This window comes from Nipponia nippon, unplaced genomic scaffold, assembly GCF_047370975.1.
Source record: "Nipponia nippon isolate SJK-2023a ecotype South Korea unplaced genomic scaffold, ASM4737097v1 scaffold_3, whole genome shotgun sequence".
In the NCBI taxonomy this organism is placed as follows: domain Eukaryota; kingdom Metazoa; phylum Chordata; class Aves; order Pelecaniformes; family Threskiornithidae; genus Nipponia; species Nipponia nippon.
This window is the reverse complement of record NW_028262347.1, coordinates 11,663,004-11,686,205: the sequence shown is the minus strand read 5'-3', so window position 1 is coordinate 11,686,205 and position 23,202 is coordinate 11,663,004. Positions and strand designations below refer to the sequence as shown.

The following is a 23,202-nucleotide window of genomic DNA, read 5'->3' as shown; positions in this document are numbered from 1 at the left end:
ATCTAAGCTAAAATAAGAGGGGTTTGCAGCAAAACAATTGGAAATAATGGAAAACAGAATAACCTTAGTTTTTTATTTTAAAGTATCATGAAGTATTAATATAATTAAATTTCTCTTGTAATTATATAGCAAGGCATAGGATCTAGATGTATTTTTCACTAGATTATTTCTCACTACCCAATTTATTTATATCCTTTTGCAGCCTCTGCCTTTGGGATGTCCCAGAACGATCCTCCGGTCTGAGGAAATGAAGACCTTCTATTCACAGGTTTGGGCAGGAATACCTAAGCCTGTTACAGAGGCACTAAGAGTGTTAGAGAACTTCATCCAGTTGACCTCAAACCACCAGTATAATCTTTGGCTGAATATGGGGCAACTCAATAAATTGAAAGATAAGCTAATCAATTCAACTTAACATGAAACTCTGAACAAAGGGGTTTGAGTTTAATGCTGCTTGAACCTTATTCTGGAGAAGGTCAGAAACAGAAATACTAATCTGACAGTCTTACAAGGACTTTGTCTTTATCCTCTTATTCAGAGAAGGATCAACTTGCAAAACCACTGGAAAATTATACGGAATTGCAGTGAAATATCTAAATGCTAGAGACCTTTCCCCTCCATTGGGTAGTTCCATTGAACTGTGGGCTCCTCCAGACACATGGACCTGTGCAATCCATAGTGCCCCAAGAGTTAAACTGATGGAGAAGAGAAGGGGTTGTCATTCAGAGACCCTCTTCTGATTCCAGAATAGTTACTTCTGCATTGCTAAAACCCTCTTCTTTTCCAGACTCTCAACCTGCTCTCACTAAGAGCAGCCGCCTTTAAAATTATTAAAACTCCTACCTCAACACCAGGATATTAAGAGATTCAAAAGTGAAACAGAGATGTTGATTTGTTTCCTATGTCTGTTCCCACTCTAAGCACTCTGTGGATATGATGGCAGATCAAAAAATGAATAACAAGGGACCCTACAGACAGGTGTTTTCATTAAGAGGACAGTATAAGACAAAAGAAGGGGGTGGGGGGGAAACTCCTCATGGAAAAAGGCTGCAAAATTAAGAAAGAAAGGATCTGTATTCAGAAGTGGAATATACAAGGACTGGAAAACATTTGAGACAGACAAGTAGAAAGAGCAAAGCTACCAAGCAGTCTGGGAAAAAAACAGCAAACAAAATACATGAGAAGAAAAACATGTATTTTTTTTTTTTTCTAAAACTACATTCAGTTCAATATATTACCTGCTGAACAGATACAAACTGGCTTGTCTACTGGGAAATTTTTTGATAAATCTGCCTTTTGCAGATACCAGCTGACCTCTCCCCAGTTAACAAGCTTTAGCAAGTAACACATAGCATATAACTCCCAGGGACATCCACACTTTAGCATCACAGACATTTTCAAACATCACTGAGTGTCTCGGACTCCTTGTGAAACAGCTCAGAACTGTTCTCATTTTATTGGTGAGAAAAGCAAAGCAACAGGGAAGAAAACAAGTAAATCTCAGGCAAAGATATGGCCAGAAGCTTTAGTCTCAATTCCCCACTACTAGAGCACCAGAATATGCTTTTTTCCCTTTCCTTTGTGCAACCAACTCCAAGTCCTCAAATTTGCCCTTTAACTTGATATTAGTTATTTTGCAATATGCCATTTAAACCACAAGGTCAAATAGGGCACAAATTATTAAAGCGTGAATTCTCATAAACAGCTCGCCACTTAAACTTCTTCAAAAGGCAGACACAGCTAATGTGATTCATTCTGAAGAATACAGCACTGCAAGAGAAAAATCTCTGATTTCACAGGCAATGTACAAATTGATGAATGTTTCAAATCCTCTTCTATATATCCATCATCCCTTCTCTATATATCTCTATATATCTTCATCTCCTGAGAGGTATAAGGGATATAAATCTGAAATCCAATGTCAGTCATTCTTTTGGCAAGTGTAGGAGGTTAATTTAAATACAAATAAAACATTTCAATTGATTCTGCTTCTTTTATGAAAGGAAACCCAAAGCATGCCCTTCATTGCACTGTCTTAGACATCACGTTATGTGTAACGCTAGCAAAACAAACAGGCATTGAAAACAGCAGCATAAGAAGAAACGTTATAAAGAACTATAGAGTAATGTCTTGGGGCATTCATTTATCTTGATCAGAAACTGCTTATTACTGTTTCTGACAGTCAAGAACTTTTTTCTTCTGCTCTACCTGATGTCTTCATACGTATGTGTACATATGTTTCTAAATAACTCTGTTTATGTATAGGTATGTACTTAATTTTTTTTATGACATGATTAAGAAAGCAAGCTTCATCAGTCAACTTTTATCAGATGCGATCTGGACAAAGCACCAATCTACTGAGGAATGCCACAATTCTCAGTAAGGACAGCAGTAAGTTTATGTGAACACAAATTCTCAGGAAAAGAAATTGAGGAAAGCAGCGCTAGCTCTGCAATTCAATCTGAAAACCACAAAATCTTTTGTAAATCATCTCATTACTGGAAAATGCAACAGCATAAACAAATCAAAACCAATAAAATTAAAAAACTTTAAAAAGTTTTTCCGCGTTTTAGTCACTAGGTGGCACTAAAACAAAAAAGTTGAACTGCTCTTAAAAATGTTATCTTGAAATGGGAAATTTTACACTTCTGGTGGAGGTCGTTGGCGCATTCTGTGAATGGCATGAATTTATCATTCCAACTAAAACAATTACATACTCTTGTGTGCCAAATGAGTGAAGAAACAGAAATATTAAAATCCAAACTTCTGCCTTAAAGAAAAATTTCCAAATGTTGAATACAAGAGATCCTAGCTCCGGGAAGATGAAAATCAATTTTTTCTATAGAAAGCATCCATATTACCAGAACAAACATCTAAATTTCCAACAGCTTTATGGACCGTGTTTACAATGCTCATAATGGAAAGGCTGTAAAAGTTAACATTTCTCAACCAACTTCCTATCTAAATGTCTTTCTGCATCTCCAAAATCTGTAAAAGTGAAAACATTCTTATTGAATATTTTTTAATACCAAATCTAAGTAAAAATGCAGATTTTCCCAACCATCTTTACCTGCCTCCCTATTCTTCACTCATCCCAGTTAGTTTACTAACATCTACTGATTCAATATAGCATGTTTTATCAGAATCTCCTGAAATTACACTTCTAAACTAAAAAAAAACCAAAACAAACAAAAAACTAAAAAAAACCCTAAAAAACTACCCCTCCAAAACTTCTGACATCAAATGAGACCCTGCCTTAAACTGTATGTAAACTGTGTATTTTTAAACATTCAGAAGTGTTTATCTTTTCTAGAAAATCATATAAACTTGAACAAAGCAGTAATTCCTGTACTTACACTTGCTACAGAAACAAAACTTATACATTTAAAGTACCAAGATCATGATAGCTGAATAAATCAGAAACATCACTCCGGGAATACTGAAAATTGAGGAAAACATAGTCAGCTTGCTGAAGACCTAATCAGATACTACTGCTGCTGACTTTCAATCTGCTGAGGTTTGTTGCTATGCTACTTCTACCTCATGGCTAAATCAGCTTGGTGACCCAGTTGTATCTATACATATTAAATGAGCAATAGTGAAATAGACCTGATTTCATCAGGCTTTCGTCTTGTACCTAAATCCAGCTTTGCTGATTTCTTTTCCTTTTTTTTATTGCTGCTTTAGGCTTGGTAATAGGATTTTAGGGTTAATCCCAAGAATAACTAAATCTTGAATAAGGCCAGTTACAATCTATATTTCAGCAGTGAGAAGCTATTATAAATATTTATCAGAACTCATTTAGAGAATAGTAAGAAAGCAATTTGCAAAGTTTTATTCCCATGTAGATCTCAGTACACAGAAAATTTGAGGCAGTTCAAGCAATAAAGGTTTGCAATTTCACATGCCAAAAAATAATACATGATGTTAAAGTTCAGCATTTGTATCTTGCTACAGAATAATTGTTTCCTCCTATGCTATGACTTGCATAGAGATAAACTTCAGGTATACAGTACAACCCTACATATACACTGTAGAAAAAATGTTTAAACCTTATTCTACTACTCAGTAGGAGCACTCCTGCATTTATTAAATTGTATTGCAAGCACAGGAAGCAATAAAACTAAGACTATATGTCAATTAACACTATTGGCATTTCTTGAAATTTCAAATGCATCACATTTCTTTTCATTGTGAAATGTATATATGTGCATTATAGACAGAATATATGTAAGGTTCAAAAATGCTTAATACTGTGTTTCTGAAAGGACTCTTGACAGATCACAGGTAGCAGCATTCAACAACAATATAACTGTTAAATCACAAAATATCTGCCGAAAATATATTGTAGCATAATATGAGATAAATGTTTGGGAAAGGACCAAATACTGGGCTAAAATCTCCTCTCAGTTAGCTTTTTTAACTTTTCTAACCAATATTATTATCTGCACATAAATCATTGCAAAGCTCCCACTGAGTACAAAAGGTTTAACGTTCAGACCATAAAGTACGATGCTGCGCTGCGAATCTCAGAGTTACAACAAAGAACGTCAGCATAGACTGAAAGATGAATTAGCTTAGCCAGATGAACTCGTTTATGGTCATTTCATGATGCTGTGGCTAAGTTAGCATGCATTATTTACTTAAAATCAAGTGTTTCTGACTTCTACTGAAAATTTCAGCACTGTAAACTTCAGCATCTCCCAGAAAAAGCTGCCTGATCTGAACTACCGTGCTGCTGTAGTGTCGCAGTCCTGTAGTCTGCACTGTATGGCACTGCTACCCTGATACACTCTAGAAGAGAGCTGTAACAAGAAGAGACTTTCTGGAAAATTATTTTGTAGACTTTTTTTTATTATCCCTTGGCTGGGGAAATCTTCATTCAGTCAAACTCAAGTTGTTTAGAACACAAAACACCCCTGGCCAAAAAGATGAGTCATAGAATCATAGAATATCTCAAGTTGGAAGGGACCTATAAGGATCATCAAGTCCAAGTCCCTGCTCCTTGCAGAACTACCTAAAACTAAACCATATGACCAAGAGCATCGTCCAGACAGTCCTTGAACTCTGACATGGTTGGTAACGTGACCACCTCCCTGGGAAGCCTGTTCCAGTGACCAACCACCCTCTGGTGAAGAACCTTTTCCTAATGTCCAAACTGAACTTCCCCTGACACAGCTTCATTCCATTTCCTCGTGTCCTATCGCTGGTCACCAGAGATAAAGGTTTGAGTATTAAACCATTTTCTATAAATTCACGGGATATGTGAGGTTGCTACTCAGGGCATCAAAAGCAAGACGAATGTTTAGTCAGTGCACCAAATTACAAGACAGACATACATTTCAGCATCAGGCCACATCACTATGGGATGGCAGGGGGCTACAATATCACCTCCATATTCCCACGGCTTGCCTTAAGTGTGCCTGTCACCCTTGCAGGGCAAAGCAACGTGCCCGGCTGCACATGGTGCCTGGGGTTCGTGAGCAGCCAGGAGGCTGCGGCAGCACCTGGCTGATGTGTGAGATGCTGCCGCTGAGGCAGGGAAGCAAGAGAGGAGGGAAAAGCGTGAGTCTTGAAAGCGTGAGACCTGAGAAATCAATGAGTATTTCATTCATGTTTTCCCTAAGTTAAGAGGTCCTTTAGATTCATACCAAACTAACATCTTGCCACGTCTTAAAATTTTCACCTACCAAATAGATGACTTCTATAGAAAATATATAAAAGAAAGGGGGACCATAGAACAAATAGCCTGCACTCTGTCCCAAACCTTATGGACAGCCTGCATTTTCTTCTTTTTTCATTAACATGGTGAGTCAACTTTCCCCAGAAGAATCATTAAAGCCAGCCCAGCCTCTTCCGAACTGGTAAGGAATGAGTTCATTGTTCGAGACACCATTCATCTACCACAAATTTTTAATTATACTGTCACAACACCCCCTAATAATTGTCTCCTAGTTGGAAAGCTGACTCAGAAATGCACTTTTATTGATGATATGTCTGACGAAGCAGGGGTCTTCTTAGTAAGACTTGTGCTTTACTAAAAATTAAGAAACTGGAAATAGCCAACAGACTTATTGACCAGTGGAACCATTAGGTAGAGCTATCACATCATTTTATATACTACTAAACTACTCATTTTAAATACTACTAATATACTAGAGAGCTGGAATTTATTCTGGAAATCGCAGAAGCCCATGCCATGTGCTGTTAGAAGGCTGACTTCCTGACATTTGACAACTATAAGAGGAGACAGTAAAAATCTGTATTGATGCCCAAAGTAATCCCTCAAAGTGGGAATGGAGGTGACTTTTCTAGCCATCTGGAATTGTCAGCTATACTGTACAGTAATAAATGTACAGTTTCCAGCAACATCCCTGCTCCTGACATCCTAATGTGGAATTTCAGTTTCTAATTTCCATTCCCTTTGGCTCTTCATGCACTCAAGCACTCTGTTCCCTAGAATTAACACTTTGTGACAGATCTAAAGTGAAACAGATCTCGGTTTAAGATTTGCCCTATTCCTTTTCCAACTCTTTCCATTTCTTTTTTCTCTCTTACAGACCTTTTGAACATTTTCCTTCCCCAGCAAACTAAAGTTACAGTTAATAACACAACATCAAAAGCTTAGCTGATATGTTAAAGCAAAGAGTAACACAGAAGAAGAAAAAAAAAAAAAGGTGTAAAAAACCCAAAAGTGCCTGTTGGTTTTTTTCCTGCTGACTCCCTTCTGCATTCTCACCTGAGCAGAGATAGTATGATTCAGCTTATCTCTCATTTCAGTGATCATTTAATTGGGAGCCCAGTCCAAGACTGTGGGCCAGGCTCTCCCTACAGCCAGTGGAGACAGACAAGCACCTCCTGGCTGTAATTTGTCCTCAGGATAGTCAGGATGACTTGTCTTCTGGAAGTGTTTCTCATTTTCCTCCACTAACTATAATTAGGGCCTTGGCAGGAATTTACAATACAATAACCCCTTTTTTGGACTCAGGGAGGCTGTATGGAAGACATTACGGGATGCAGGGGAAGAACATTTCAGGATTGGACAGGACTTACTATGGAATATTTTATGGAGGAATTGTGTGAGGAAAGGGATGGATTTAGGTGATTTGGGGACAAAAAAGTGGGGGAAAATAGAGGGGTTTGGGGAAAAATTGTTGGTCTTATGTAAATAGTTTGCTGGTCAGTATGCTTGTCTGGCCACATCATGCACCTCATCAGTGCAGTCTGTCCTGCCTTCTTATTAAACTCCATTTCTACCTCTTTTCCCGGGTGAGGGACTCTCTAGTCTGCGTGTGTGTCTGTGAGTGCAGCAACCGGAGTCAGAACACGGGTCACAGGGCCTGTGTGTCCATGTTGCAGCAGCTAGAGAGACTAAAGTGAGTGAACTTCAGTGCCAGCAAGTGGAGTGGGACTGTGGGTCACAGGGACCCATGTGTCCATGGTACCAGCACCTGGAGTGAGTGCCAGGCACTGGTCCTGGGGATTTAGAGGTGAAACCCATGTCTGTGTGGCTCTAAGGGTGAGATCACAGTGGGGGTTGGCTATTGGGACCAGGGGATTCCCTGCCAGCTCTGTGCATGTGCATGAGATGGTCTCTACCAGCAACTGGATGGGGCTGCAGCCTCAGGGGCTTGTATGTCTAGGTGGCAGGCTGAGATATATATACACACATACACACACACATATATATATATATTCTCACCAGCAGACTTCCATCCTGCTCAGCAGGATGAGGCTGTTGGCACTGCCTGCGTTCATGTGAGTGCTCTGGATTTGCCTGTGTTACCTGGGTGTCTGGCCTGGTATGTATGTATACACATGAATATATGTTACGTGGCATATACATGTACTCTGTGTGCATGTGCCCACTGGCACATTTTCAGCCTCACTACTGGTTGGCTCTGTGGCATTGAGCTGCGGCAGTCTCAGCTCTCTTGGGGTGTTGAATCTGGCATGATATGCTTTCCCCTAACAGGTAAAATAATATATGTATAAACAAATCCCTAAATTCAGATGGCTTGGTTATTATTTTGTAACTCTAAAAGAAAAATAACTTCATCTTCTAAAGGTTTCTCAAGCTTATTTGTAGCTGTGTAAAGCTCAGTTTAAATGAGAAATCAGGAAAAAATTGTTGAAACACATGCTTACTTTCTAAATTCCCCAGCATATACCAGGTATGGCTACATGGCCTTTGAATACAAATGTGAACAGCTTTTGCATGGGATCTGGCTGGCTGTACTTTACGAAGGTTTACTAGCTTGAGCACAGTTCTGAGCTGAACATGGCAACTTGGCTTTTGGAGACAGTCCCTGATACTAGCTCTAATTCTCAGAGAGAGAAGCCTTGACCCTGCACAAACATCACCATGGGTTTTGTGTTATATTGTTTTTACATACTGGCATATTATTTTAACCTGGATACTAAAAAAAAATTGTAAGCAAGTACCATAGGGAGTATTATCACCGGGACAGCAAAGTAACACTTGATTTTCACCTCTTCATCATGGACTATTCTGTATATGTCTGTTTAATACAAATATTTGCTGTTCTGTCTTATTGCACAGACAATATTGTAGGGCTGGTTAAACTGAAGATAACAAGGAATTTTTAAGTACACTAGGAATAAGAGAAAGCCTAAATAGTGAACACATCTGTTGCTAGATGGATATGGTTAAATTTTTACATATACAGAAAAGAAAGAAGTACTTGGCAAATATTCCCTGTTTACAAAGAAGGCTAAAGTATTCATATCACACAAGGATGATGAAGTACTTTCCAGTCCATTAGTAACTAAGGTGGATGATGAACAGCTACTTGGGATAAACATTTAAGTCAGCAGGACAAAACAAAAAACCCCACCAACCAACCAATCAATCAAACAAAACCTTTATGTATTCTTGATTTAAGGTTAAAAAGGGTAATGAGATAATCTAATCTGACCTCTTGCATACTTTCTCACCACCCACGTATCACTGGTCCTTAAAATTCCCTTGGTTACTTCTCTAATAGACCTTAACAATTACGTTTAGTGGTACATGTTTGCTTAAAGTGCATCTTCCAGGAAAGCATTAAATATTGATATGAAGACAACAAGAATCTTTCCTTGCAATTTGTTGAGGCATATTACCTATTTATGTGCCATTCAAATTTACTGGGTTTCCACTAGTGATTCTTGCAGTGCTTTTATCTGACAATTTTGAGAGTCTATGGATGCAAGAGTTTTCCCCAACAACAGTGCTTCTCAGCTGTGATCACATCAGTTATCAGCCTATATATTTATGAACTCCAGAACAGCCAAAAAAAGGTCAAATTCTGTGAGTTTGAGAGTATGTCTGAAATCCAGCTTCTCAGATAACTCACTCAAGATTGTGAGAAGATGCTTTCAAGAACCAAGCAATCAACCCTAAACCACTTTCAGTCCTGAGAGGACACCTACAATCTTTTTGTGTAAAATCTGAGCCAATCCCTTTTATGTTAAGTTAGTGATATGATCCACATTTATGTAACAGTATTTAGCCAGAACAAAGGCGACATACAGTCAAAATCTGAGTTCAAATACTCATTGTTTGCCTCCCACGAGAGAAACTGAACCATCAATCCATACACTGTTTAGATGGAAATTTGTCTCTAGCCACATCACTGAAGCTGTACAAACATTTCCAGTTGATCACATCAGATGAAGATGACAAGAAGTTTGTCTCCTAGTGGTCCTTCACTTCTTCTTTTTCTTGATACAGTGTAATTTGTTTTCCTCAGCATCAGGGTCCCATTGAAGTCAATTAACCTCATTTCAAAAATGCCAACTAATATAACATCTTCTCTACCCTAATATTCCTTTCAACTCCAGCCCCACCTAAAATACTTTAACATAGCATCGTTTACTCCTTTCTCGACTTTCTCTTTAGAGGGGAAGCAAAATGAAACTGTAATTCTGTGGGCAGACAAATATTTCATGTTGTTTATACTACTGCATTTCTTGCTTCTATTCCTACTCTCATTAATCCATTAAAAAAGAAAATTCTTTCTAACTTTTTAACAGTTGCTGGGTTTCTATAGTTCCCAAATTTTCTCCATTGCTATCTGCAGAATACTCATCTTCATTACGTTTGCTAAACATGTCCTCTAGCCATATTTCCCATACATCTATTTCCGTAGATACATAGCCTAGCTCTAACTGCAATTTTTAGCAATGCAGAAATTGAATACTAGATTTTGATCATAACTTCTTGGAGCTTTGTTTAACCCAGCACCTACAGGGTTTACTAAACATACCTGTATGAAAATACATACAACAATTCACTTGGTCCCTGAATAGGGAAGGTGCAAGATAATGACCTTCCATTAAGGAATGCTAATGATTTTCCATTAAGGAACACTCCTATGAAGATGTATTTCTCTGCAGCTATCATTGTTCCCCCTTGTCTTGAAAATGAGCCATTCAATTAAGAAAAACTGCAAGGTCATGATACAATTAGATGGATTGTGGTTAAGAGAATCACAAAGCTCAACACTGAGCTCTAAACATGCCTTTATATCGTTTTTCACTGACTACAGGAAAAAAAAAAACAAAAAAACAACACCCAAAAAAGGAATAATACGTATTTTTTTTACTGCCTCACACAGCTATGATGCTGAGGAGATGGTATACTCAATAGGAGCTACTGTGATTTGTTACTTGAAATGCTCCAGGATTAAATCAGTAAGATAGATGCTTATACAGACCTACAGTGAGAATTTGATTCTCTATCTTTTTTTTAATTTCCCAAATAGAGAAAAAATGGCAGGAATCTTTATATTTTCTCCTCTGTATTGTCCATTATGAAGAATGGGAAAGTAAGGGTTGAAGTGGATTAGCAAGCCTGCTGGCAAGCCCCTTCATACAGGAGTCCTTTGCTTCTCCTTCTCTAGACCCACTCATACAGCTACTTCTGTGCCAGTATCTCACACTGCTATCATTATTATGTTTTATGGCTTCCTCAAATACTGATGGTATTTAGAAAAACTAACCACCACTGAACTCTTCTGGGTCAAAATTTAAAAACACAGAAGAAAATATATCTTAGTTTATTTGAGTATGTAATTTAATTTAAGGTTCACTAAAAACACTTTAAATGGAAGCAATAAAGGAAACTGAATTTTAAAGAAATTTCTGGAAGTTTTTGCCAGTTGAACAGAAGTACACTCGTACAAATCTAAAACATCTAACAAAGAAAACATAAGCACAACGGGTTACCTGGTTGCAAAATCTAACATCCTCCTCCCTTCAATAGAACTTCAGGCTAAGGTTTCCACCCATGTCATGTTTGTTAAGTTTTTAAACAAGCTTAAGGAAGTATTTCTGAGAAGGAAGGGATATTTCCCTGTATCTAAGAGAATATAGGTGCAATCTGAACTGCAGAATGCAGGAAGGAACATGCAGCAGAAAGAATCCTTCCATAAATTGAAAAGCTTTTTATGAAACTTCCCCCGCCATTATGATATAATAAATATTTTAATTAAGAAGGCATAAAGCTTGTATCAATTTGGGAGTAAGGAGGGCAAAATAAACAGGTTGGCAAACACTGAGCTGTGGGAATTATGTGATAAGCTGCTATTAAAAATCAGTAGAAAAAGGCATGTATCTTCCACAGATTGCCTTTATCCTCAACAATGATTTCACAGGCTGGGTGCATAGTTTTTTCTTTGAAATCAATTCATCCAGAAATCTCCTTTCCTCTGACTTTAGTCCATTTGCAGAACTGCACAAAAGCAGGAGATGAGCTTTCAATTTTCCTAGAGCGTGATTCTATTATCCCTAGTATGCTCATAACATTTAATTTCCAGTTCCTAAACAGTAAATACTAGTTTGGATTTTTACAGGGGCTAAGTGATTTTAAACAGTCCTACAACTCCTGACTTTTAATGTCTGTTGCTGTAAGGTAGGTTTTTCCTTTGTGTGGTTTTCCCCACCTCTACAGATTTGAAGTTGAAATACGTTTCTCCTGCAAACTGCAGCCTACCACAATCATAAACAAATTACACTCTCTGTGTCAACATTTGAAACCAAGTCACTAAATCATAGCGTGCTGGGATGGAATTGCTGCCCCTATCATCTACCACTTACTGCTATCAAAGCATATAACTGGATTAGTGGGAAAACAGTTGTATTACTCATACATTTAAGCTCTTTCAAACAGCAGGTTTTCTTTCTGCAACAAAGCACTGCACTTCAGATAAGAAAAATGCAAATGCCAAAGGAAATCATGACATATTAACCCCTGGCAGTCTTTACGTGACTTAATAGTTTGTTCAGCCTCTTTTCACTGGAAATTAATGCAAGAACTATATTAAATCAGTAGAACTAATGTATTTTAACACATCTACTTTTAAGCTTTTTGTTCCCTAGGATTTCTTCATATACCAGGCACGGGTGATTAAATCATCCTGTCACTTTCTAGAAGTGATTGGCATGAGCTTAAATCCGTGTCTCTCAGTTGTGGGTATGAATCATCATACATATGGGTTTTGTGGGACAACATCTTGGCGGAGGTTAGTGGTAAAACAGCTCTCTAGTTAACTCAAAACCTCATTACTAAACACTCTATGGTTATTAAAGCTAACAAGCCATAAAACAACTGTTGCTTTCTTGGCCAAAAGATCCAGGAGGGAAAGAAAAATTGTAGATAGCTTCCAGTTATTGCTAGTGTTCATATATCCATCCACTAATATCGTATTAACTGAAAATTTTCACCTAGCTTTTTGGACTTTTTAACTAGCCAATGATGTCTAATACCAGGATTCTTCAAGAGAAATTGTTCTTAAGCAATATCATGAAATGTACTGAATAAATCTGTTTCTTTCACCTCCAACAAAATGTTGATATTTTGGGGTTTGGATTCATGAAGAAAGCACTAAAATCAGACTTGATTTAGACATGCCTTCTTTGTTATGGAATATTTTGTGAAGAATAATGATCATAGAATCATGGAATCATTTAGGTTGGGAAAGACCTTTAAGATTATCGAGTCCAACCATTAACCTAACACTGCCAAGTCCATCACTAAACCATGGCCGTAAGTGCCACATCTACCCGTCTTTTAAATACCTCCAGGGATGGGGACTCAACCACTTCCCTGGGCAGCCTGGTCCAATGCCTGACTACCCTATCACTGAAGAAATTTTTCCTAATATCCAACCTAAACCTCCCCTGGCGCAACTTGAGGCCATTCCCTCTCATCCTATCACTTGTTACTAGGGAGAAGAGACTGACCCCCACCTCGTTACAACCTCCTTTCAGGTAGCTGTAGAGAGTGATAAGGTCTCCCCTCAGCCTCCTTTTCTCCAGACTAAACAACCCCAGCTCCCTCAGCCGTTCTTCATAAGACTTGTTCTCCAGACCCTTCACCAGCTTCGTTGCCCTTCTCTGGACACACTCCAGCACCTCAATATCCTTCTTGTAGTGAGGGGCCCAAAACTGAACACAGTACTCAAGGTGCGGCCTCACCAGTGCCAAGTACATGGGGACAATCACTTACCTAGTCCTGCTGGCCACATTATTCCTGATATGAGCCAGGATGCCATTGGCCTTCTTGGCCACCTGGCCACACTCCTGGCTCATATTCAGGCGGATGTCAACCAGCACCCCCAGGTCCTTTTCTGCCAGGCAGCTCTCCAGCCACTCCTCCCCAAGCCTGTAGCGTTGCATGGGGTTGTTGTGACTCAAGTGCAGGACCTGGCACTGAGCCTTGTTGAACCTCATGCAATTGGCCTCGGCCCATCGATCCAGTCTGTCCAGATCCCTCTGTAGGGACTTCCTACCCTCCAGCAGATCAACACTCCTGCCCAACTTGGTGTCATCTGCAAACTTACTGAGGACGCACTCAATCCCCTTGTCCAGATCATTGATAAAGGTGTTAAACAGAACTGGCCCCAATACTGAGCCCTGGGGAACACCACTTATGACCAGATGATATTTTGTGTATCACCATATCTTCATATGATCCTCAGATCATTTAGAAAAAAGAAAAATGAGATTATTTTAAAATTAGACAAGAATTAATGAACCATCTGCCTTTTAACACAGTACATAAGCCTAATAAATCATCAAGCTTTTCACCAAAGGTATACAAGGAATAAGTGGGAAAAAACCTAAGCAGTAAAATGAAGAATTTAATATTTGAATAAAGATGAGATCTCAGACCTTCTAAGAAATCCTCCTAAATGAAAGTCATGCATGTAATTTTCAAAGACCTAATAGAGTGATCAGAATAATGATCACTCTAATGTATTATGTTTTACTTCAAGTGTCAAGATATCTAAATTACATGTAAAAATAAAACAACATACATGAAAACAGCATGTTTAACTTTGGTTTGAGGCTTTGGTTGGACTATGGAAAAACTGAGTAAACTAAAAAAGAAAGGGAAAAATCCTAAAAAAAAAAAAAAAAAAGAAAAAAGACCAAACTTCTGTCTTCACTTCTCTCATAGAATCATAGATACATAGAATCTTAGAATACCAGGTTGGACGGGACCTTAAGGATCATCTGGTCCAAACTTTCTTGGCAAAAGCACGGTCTAGACAAGATGGCCCAGCACCCTGTCCGGCCAAATCTTAAAAGTGTCCAATGTTGGGGAATCCACCACTTCCCTGTGGAGATTATTCCAATGGCTGATTGTTCTCATTGTGAAAAATTTTCATCTTGTGTCCAATTGGAATCTCCCTGGGAGTAACTTGTACCCATTACCCCTTGTCCTCACTATGTGACTCCTAGCAAAAAGGGAGTCTCCGTCTTCTTTCTAGCCACCCTTTAAATACCGAAACATGGTGATAAGGTCTCCCCTAAGCCTTCTTTTCTCAAGGCTGAACAAACACAGTTCTCTCAGCCTTTCCTCATACGGCAGGCTTCCCGGTCCTTTCATCATCTTTGTGGCCCTTCTCTGGACCCTCTCCAGCCTCTCCACATCTTTTTTGTATAGCAGGGATCAAAACTGAACACAGTATTCCAGGTGTGGCCTGACAGGTGCTGAGTAGAGTGGGATAATGGCTTCATCTCTGCTGGTGATGCCCTTGTTGATGCAACCCAGCATCCTATTGGCCTTCTTGGCCGCAGCAGCACACTGTTCACCCATGTTGAGCTTCCTGTCCACCAGGACCCCCAGGTTCCTTTCCACAGAGCTGCTCCCCAGCCAGGTAGATCCCAGCCTGTGCTGCACTCCTGGATTATGTTTTCCCAGGTGCAAGACCTTACACTTGTCCTTGTTGAACTTCATAAGCTTCTTAGCCCGCTTTTCCAGCCTATCCAGGTTTTCCTTCAGGGTGGGTCTCCTTTCCAAAGTCTTCTCACTTCTCATTTCTCTCGCTTAAAGAATGCCTTATAGTAGTACAACTATTTGTTTCCTATCTATAGCATATGATTCCCTTTCTGTTAGAGAAATAAAATGTCAGAAGACAATGTCTCCAACAATTCCAATACACAAGTCATCTGAACACATGAAAACATAGGTTACACATAAGTAATTGCAATACTGAAAAGATCTAATATGGACTTTTAAATGATAAGCGCACAACAGCAAGTAGCGCTTTATAAAAGATTTAGAGATGCCATGTTCTATTATGTATATTTCTGTGAGTGTTGCCTTCCTCTGAGGATGAATGCAGCACAACCAGAAAGTCCTCTTTGGTTCTGCAGTCAAATATCTGATGTGTGTCTTTAAAGTTCATTCAAAGAATGAACATATTGTAAGTTACAAACCACTGGGAAAATGTACTGTAGAAAATATTCAAAGATTTCTAGTCCTTTTTCAACACAAATCCCAAACTTGGGGCCTTGCTAGAATAACACTGAACCTTAGCTAATAAAAAATATCCTGAGCCTAAGGGAGGCTTAGCATTAAGATACACTGTTTCTGGGCATCTGGGAGTAAATGAAGGAAAGAGTTTGGAAAACTGTGTAAATCAGGAGGTAGTGGAGGTCCAGATCTTCCAACAGCAAAAGTTCGCACAGCTCCACTGAATGTAGTAATCAATTTCCAGCAGTTTAGGATTAGAATTTTTTTTTTTTTTTAAACCAGTGAACCTAAAAACAAGATTTCATCTCTCTAATGTCATTACAGAAAAGCTTATTTCCTTTAATAACAATAATAATTAAAAAATGAGTTTCCTTTTTTTCACCACAACTTAGACTGAAGAAAACAGTCTAATCCACTATTAAAAAGTTTAACAAAGGAAATGCTATTGCAAACAAAAGCTTCTCTTTACTACTTGGAGAAAGGTCTAGCTAGACTGACAGCAAATGATGAAGCAATAAGTGGTGTTCAAAAAGATTTCTGATAGTGATATTTCAGGTCTTTCTCCCTGCAGGCTGGCTACAACACATCTGTAGAAGTTGAAAATTGGCTCCAAAATCATTCCAGAGTTACTCATCATGCAGGCTGTCTCTCATCATTAAAAGTATGTCAATGTTCCCATCCTAAATCCTTAGAATCAAAGCTGTACAGTTCAACAGCTTAATAAAAAAACAAAAAAGCCTTGCCCAAGGCTAGAGCATGACATCCAAGGTATCAGCCTGAAAACTGAAAGCTGCTCATACCATCTTCCCGCTCCCCAAATCTATTTTATTTTGCCTTCAGCTTTCTTGAAAACCAGGAATTTTCACTTTAAATTCCAGGCAAGTATTAGAAAGACTAAAATGCCACTCAAAAAAACCCCAAAACTATTTTAAAGAACTATTTAAAAACTCTATTATGTAGAAACAGAAGTTTTAAGTCTGGTAGACAAGTTTGAAGTGTAGAAATTACATGTAGTACTAAAGTTTCAGATCATGTTCTGAAAGATCTCTGCTGCTGAAAAGCCAGCCCCGAAAAAGCCAGCATCTCCTTCATTTGGCAGTCCTTACAATCCTACCCTCCTAATAACCCTCTGCCCAGCACATCACATATGCTGTCTCTGTATACATAAATTATGTGCATTTTTAAATTCCTTCATGGATTCTCCCCTCTATTACATTACTTATGGGAAAAATTGCTTTGCTACCCATCAAATTGCTAACTGTAGAACTTCTCAGGAGCACTGTGGCAGGTCAGATGTATGGTTGTACATCGTCAGTCATCATGCATCAATTAACACAAGCAACCCAAACGTCTGCTGTTTGGTAGAAGGAACTTCTCTGTATCATTTTAACTCATACCACAATATAAAACCTTGGAACCACCAATTATTTCAAGTGAATTTGCATATAACAATCAAACAGAAGATGTGCTACACAGACAAGAATAGTATATTGGAAAGGAGAATTTGGCTACACAGGAGTTTGTTTAAATGACTTTTGCTTTACCTCTGTTGTTTCCTGTAGCTAATTAGCCCTTCACTCAATTGTATAGATAGCAACAAATCTAGGACTTTCCTTACACTTTACAAGAAAACAGTAAGTCAGAGTGGTATTTTGCAGTATATTTTAAGTCTCTTAGCAGCTTAACATTCAAGTATCTCATATCTGGCATTAAAAATAGTTGACTTATGGCTTTGTTAACAATGGAAATTTTGTGGAAAGAACTGATACTCACTGAAACTACATTCACAAAGTCATCGTCAGACAAGGTCTCTAACATCTCAATGACCGAGGTGCGGATCAGCTTCAATGTCAATCCACTGACACTCCCGCTCCTAACAGAAATCCACAAGATAATAGAAAAGTTGAATTTAACAAATTTTATTTAAAACGTACAAAGAAAATACCAGCACTCTCACCAACTTTTACACTAAAATTGTCCGTAATTCTCCTGAGTTCTCCAACTCACCATTAGTGTTATTACATTATTATAATAAAAATTAAGTCTAAAACTGGCATTCAAAGCCCCAGTCCTGTGGCTCAGATGAAGTCATAATGGTACATCATTCCCTCATTTTCATTTCAAGAAATCTGAGAGAGTTTACCACCTTCAACCAATGCATTATCTAAACATTTTATACTCCTACACATAGATTTACAACTTTAGATTTTCAGATACTCAAATCACAGCTTGTCTAATTCAAGGCATAACCTAAGCTGAAATGCAGAAATAACCAATGTTGATAAATCTCACTGCTGACATGAAAGCACTTCACCACATTTAAAAGCATTAAATGCAAATTCTTTTACTGAGAACTTTTTCAGCATAAAGCAATCTGTTTGACACATCAGTTTCAATGCTTCCTTTAGTCCTTCAACATTACCTAAACAAAGGAAGCCTTGCCAGGGCAAAGAAAGAGTTTTTATGAATTTCTTTGCTCGCATTCTATTAATGTTTTATAGTATCATAGAATCATAGAATCGTCAAGGTTGGAAAAGACCCTTAAGATCATCAAGTCCAACCGTTAACCTAACACTGCCAAGTCCATCTATACCATGTCCTCGAGCACCACATCTACCCGTTCTTTAAATACCTTCAGGGATGGAGACTTAACCACTTCCCTGGGCAGCCTGTTCCAGTGCCTAACTACCCTCTCGGTGAAGAAGTTTTTTTCTAATATCCAACCTAAACGTCCCCTGGCGCAGCTTGAGGCTATTTGCTCTCGTCCTATCACTCGTTACTAGGGAGAAGAGACCGACCTCCACCTCGTTACAACCTCCTTTCAGGTAGCTGTAGAGAGTGATAAGGTCTCCCCTCAGCCTCCTTTTCTCCAGACTAAACAACCCCAGCTCCCTCAGCCGTTCTTCATAAGACTTGTGCTCTGGACCCTTCACCAGCTTCGTAGCCCTTCTCTGGACACGCTCCAGCACCTCGATGTCCTTCTTGTAGTGAGGGGCCCAAAACTGAACACAGTACTCAAGGTGCGGCCTCACCAGTGCCGAGTACAGGCACTGAACTTGGCAATTTTTAAAATAGTAACTGAACTTGGCAATTTTTAAATATGTACAGTAAAACATGAAGTCTGCATACATTCTCATCTTTCAGGCTCATGAAATCTACTGTAATGCTTCCAGTCATTTGGTTTTAGGTTTGTGTTTTACAACAAATCTTGCTGTGCACATGAGAAATTTTCAACTGACTACTTCAGTAATTAAGAAGCTGAAAGCAGAATAATATTAAAGTGATTAAAAAACCACTTCCTTGTGCCCAGTTTAAATAACTTTCAGGTTTGGTTTGTGCTTTTTGGAATTATTTTTTCCTGTCTATTTATTTTTTTCATACCAAGATTTTCAATCCTTGCATATAAGGACTTCTTAATCCTCTCCCCTTTTCAGCATACAGATTTGTTCAATAGATCTAAGTACTTTTATCCCTCTAATGTCAATATCCAGGCATTAAACACTTACGCATCAACTAAAATAAGCATGTCTTTGGGAGATGCAGCTCCTTGGATATACCTGAAATAAATAAAGGGTACGAATGACACAAATTGCAAATGCATTTGTTGCATGTGTTGGAAGACACTCTGCAATCCCTAAATCTAGATGAACCAACAAAATCCTCCTATTGTAGCTAGTAGAAAACCATGTGCTATCATTTTTTCTCTTGCTGTGTCTTCTAAGTAAAGTCCAAACTGCGTTAGGAAAGCCTAGAAGTAGAATATACTGATCAAAACTCACTATTTTCAGATGTTGATAACTGAAAAACACGAATGCTATTTCAGAGCTAAAGATCTTGACAACAGCTAAATTATTACATCAGCCCATACTTCGTCCTTTGAAAAAATGTATTCAACTAGTATGAATCCAAGTATCAATATGCATTATGCCTTGAGAGGCTTACAGAAAAAAATCATGAGAAACAATCCCACTGTTCTCTGTCTTTTATCAGTCTAGTGATTTTTTTGGTAGTCTAAACCACTGAGACATATTTGTAAACACTTGCAAAAGTCTGGAATAATCTGAATTACATTTGATTTTGCACAAAATCAAAGTTTTTAATTGCCTTATACCTATTTGATAGTTATCCTCCTACAAAAAGTCCATGTAATGCAACAGTAGGATGCCCTATAGTGGATATTGCATAATAAATAGTATGATTTGAAAATTGTTTATTCAGAAGAATTAACTGCTTTGATAAAAAGAAAATAGAAATATCTAAAAGTAGGGATTATTAGATACAAATAATAAGAAAAATTTGTCTTTACAGTCATATCTAGAAAATAAGTGATGTATCAGTGATCATCAGTAGTAATTAAGTGATGTATCAGTGATCATCAGTCCTTTAAAGAAAGCTTACCATGGTCTTCTGCGAACATCATACAGATCTATTTTGTTTGGAGTTCGACTTTTATCTACCCATGGGGAAGCTAAAAAGGAAAAAAAAAATTGTATAAAATAAATGAAAAACTTTATCTTAAGTATTTTAAATACAACAGTGTAATGAATCAATATCACAGACTTCGCACTATATAAATATCAACATTTGGTATGGACAAAAAATGTCTGTATTTGTGTAACCTGTTTTTGAAATACCTATATACTCCTATATATATGAACGTATAATATAATACAATAAAACTGTACATAGATGAAGATCTTAAAGGATCAAATTATTTGAAGAAACAGTTGCTGACTACAATAGACTACTGACTTAAATGGAACCAGAATTTCAACCAAAGTACTTTAGAATATGAAATAACTTTTTTTTGGACAAGAAAGTACTTGAAAATACATTAGTTAATTAATGTTGTATACAATAGCGCTGTGCTGATCTAAAGCTCAGCTACACATCTAAAAATTTTTCACTGACTCAAGAGATCCTTACCTAAAAATGCAAATCAGAAAGGTAACATGATAGTATTATATTTTCTGAAAATAAAATGAGATTGAAATATTTGTGTCTCTGTAAAGAAAATGCTAAGATTAATAACCTTTTGCAAGTATTTAATCTAAGATTTACAATAATTTTAAGCAAGGGTAGGCATCTTTTCCTTACTGAAAAACAAAATGAGCCTTTCAAAACAATTTGACAGCTTAACGAACACAAATAAAAATGTGAAAAGTTACATGAAATGAAATAATGTTCTGCAATTTGCTCTCGCACTGTATGCCAACACCACTGGGAGAGCTATTTCCTCACCTTAATCATTTTTCTGTGTAGGAAATAAAGATATAGGCAGCTCCAGGATTCTTCCTGAAAAAGCATTCATCTAAGGCAAATGGGAAGAATTATGATATCTCTATCTATGAATATAAAAGAAGCCACCAGCTTAGAGTAGTTGCCTGGTTTTTATTTTACTAAATGAACCCTTTCTTAAGTGACTATAACCTGAGTTGGCACATCAGCTTCCAGAACATTTAAGCAGAGCATAACCCACAAGACATTCATCAGTATACATTTATCAGCCACAGAAAACACTGCATATTATTGCACACCAGAATAATCTCAAACTCTATACCAGTACTGTTTATGATCTCAAACTAGACCAGCTGACAGGTCCTTTGCGATTCGAAGGGATAAAGGTCTTTGAAATTTCCAGAAATGAGCGAGTAGAATTTTTGAGACCTGTATATGTCAAATTTGTAACTTAAGTATCATTACTTGCGTGTGCACAGGTTAAATTCACTGGTATTTTATGAGCCTGAAGCCATGGTTAGCACACGGTCAATTATGGGCTTTTTGTGCCGGTCCAGACTAACCCGTCCATTACAATTCCATCTGAAAATCCATCCTTGAAATACATTCCCTGAGACTTGCAAAATCTGCATCCAGTGTGCTCATTCCAGTTTGTATTATGAGTAGCTTAGGTAAAATAGCAAATATAAATCAAGGTATTGACCAACACTGCTGTATCTTCGCCCAAACTTTCAGTCTTTCCACTAACATCTGGTAAAAGGCTATGCCCTGTCCAATCCGTCTCTCTTAATCAACCCATATCTTGGACAGTCTTCATAAACTGAGAATTATCTCAACGTTTGCATCTAGATTTTTTTCGAAACAACTGATAAAATATAATTTACACTGCTAGGGTGACAATAACACTTAGCAATCTCCACTACGAAGTGAATTATTTTTTTTCTTTTTTTTTAATGTTTTTTTTTTCGTATAAAAGATAAGTCCAACTCCTTAACTGCATTCTCCAAAGCAAATGGATAGTAATGCAAAGAGAATTTGAACACAGGAGCTGAAGAAGAGTCCTTCTAACATCATCATATTCTGCTATAACAGTGCATACTGACATAGGTATTAATTTAAAATTGATTCACTTTTCTAAAGGCTCACAAAATAACAGACTAGCTCCTTAGCTAACATAAATTATCCACTGAAAACCATCACACGAACATTTAGCTACAATTTATCTATCATAATCTTCAAGATGATAGTGTATTTTACTTCACACTATTTTGAACTACAATCTAACTTTTCTAAATTCTAAACTAAAATTTAGAGAAATATGGGTTAAGAATACTTTTTGTCTGTGTAACAGAAGACAATACGAGAAATAATCCAGCTACATTTTTCTGCAAAATCTGAGAGCTACAAATGTATGTTAACGTCATACCACCTGACAAGTAAGCACATAGTTTCCTTGAGGTCAACACCAGTTGCCTAGACAGAACACACTTCAAAATTGGGTCCTTTAGACAAAATATAGTATGGCAGATCTTTCCCAAACATGAAGAGGCAAAATTAATACTAACTTAAATTTGTGAGGAAACACCAAATAATAAAATTTGATGTGCCTGAAACTTTCCCTAATGTTTCCAAAGCACCAAAAAGGCTTTGTATGACAATAGCTGTTTTTTGTTTTTTGGTTTTTTTTTAACTGGAATACAAACCAGAACAATGCGTTTTTATTTTTTTTCTTTTCTTTCCCTCTCTTCATGGAGAGAATGCTCAAAACTTCCAGTTGAGACAGAATAAAATGAAGGTTCTGAAACCAAATCTTTCCAAATCACTCTTCAGAGGACGTCCTTCTGTTAAGACTCAAGCAACAAAGCCTTGCACTCATTTCCACAATAGTTTTTCAGTAGCTTCCTGGATTGCAACGAAGTTCAAACTGTCCCTTTCTGCCTACATCTATATTAGTAAGTGAAAAAGCATGATGGAAAGCAAGACATTCACCAGAACTAGATGATGAACTATTACAATGGTCCAGTTATACCCTTAGCCCACAAAGGAACTGTGAATAAACCACTCAGCACACTACCTACAGCCTATCTATTCCTTTTGGAGATCACTGTGGATAACACAGTTTTTCATTCTGAGAGATAAACTGAGTGGTGAACACAACAGCTAAGTTCTGCAACTTCTCTGTCACTAGCTTGGCC

At 37.7% G+C, this 23,202-nt stretch overlaps 1 protein-coding gene across 2 annotated transcripts in view; it reads right to left on the bottom strand.

Moving 5' to 3' along the window:
• CACNA2D1 (calcium voltage-gated channel auxiliary subunit alpha2delta 1) overlaps window positions 1–23,202 on the bottom strand; it is a 436,336-nt gene that overhangs the window by 94,075 nt on the left and 319,059 nt on the right. For both annotated transcript variants that reach the window (XM_087765875.1, XM_087765876.1), the window contains exons 8-10: window positions 20,168–20,237; window positions 19,276–19,326; window positions 17,543–17,642 (exon numbers count right to left, since the gene is read on the bottom strand). In XM_087765875.1, coding sequence (XP_087622001.1) covers window positions 17,543–17,642; window positions 19,276–19,326; window positions 20,168–20,237 — 221 coding nt within the window. The remainder of the gene's footprint in view (window positions 1–17,542; window positions 17,643–19,275; window positions 19,327–20,167; window positions 20,238–23,202) is intronic.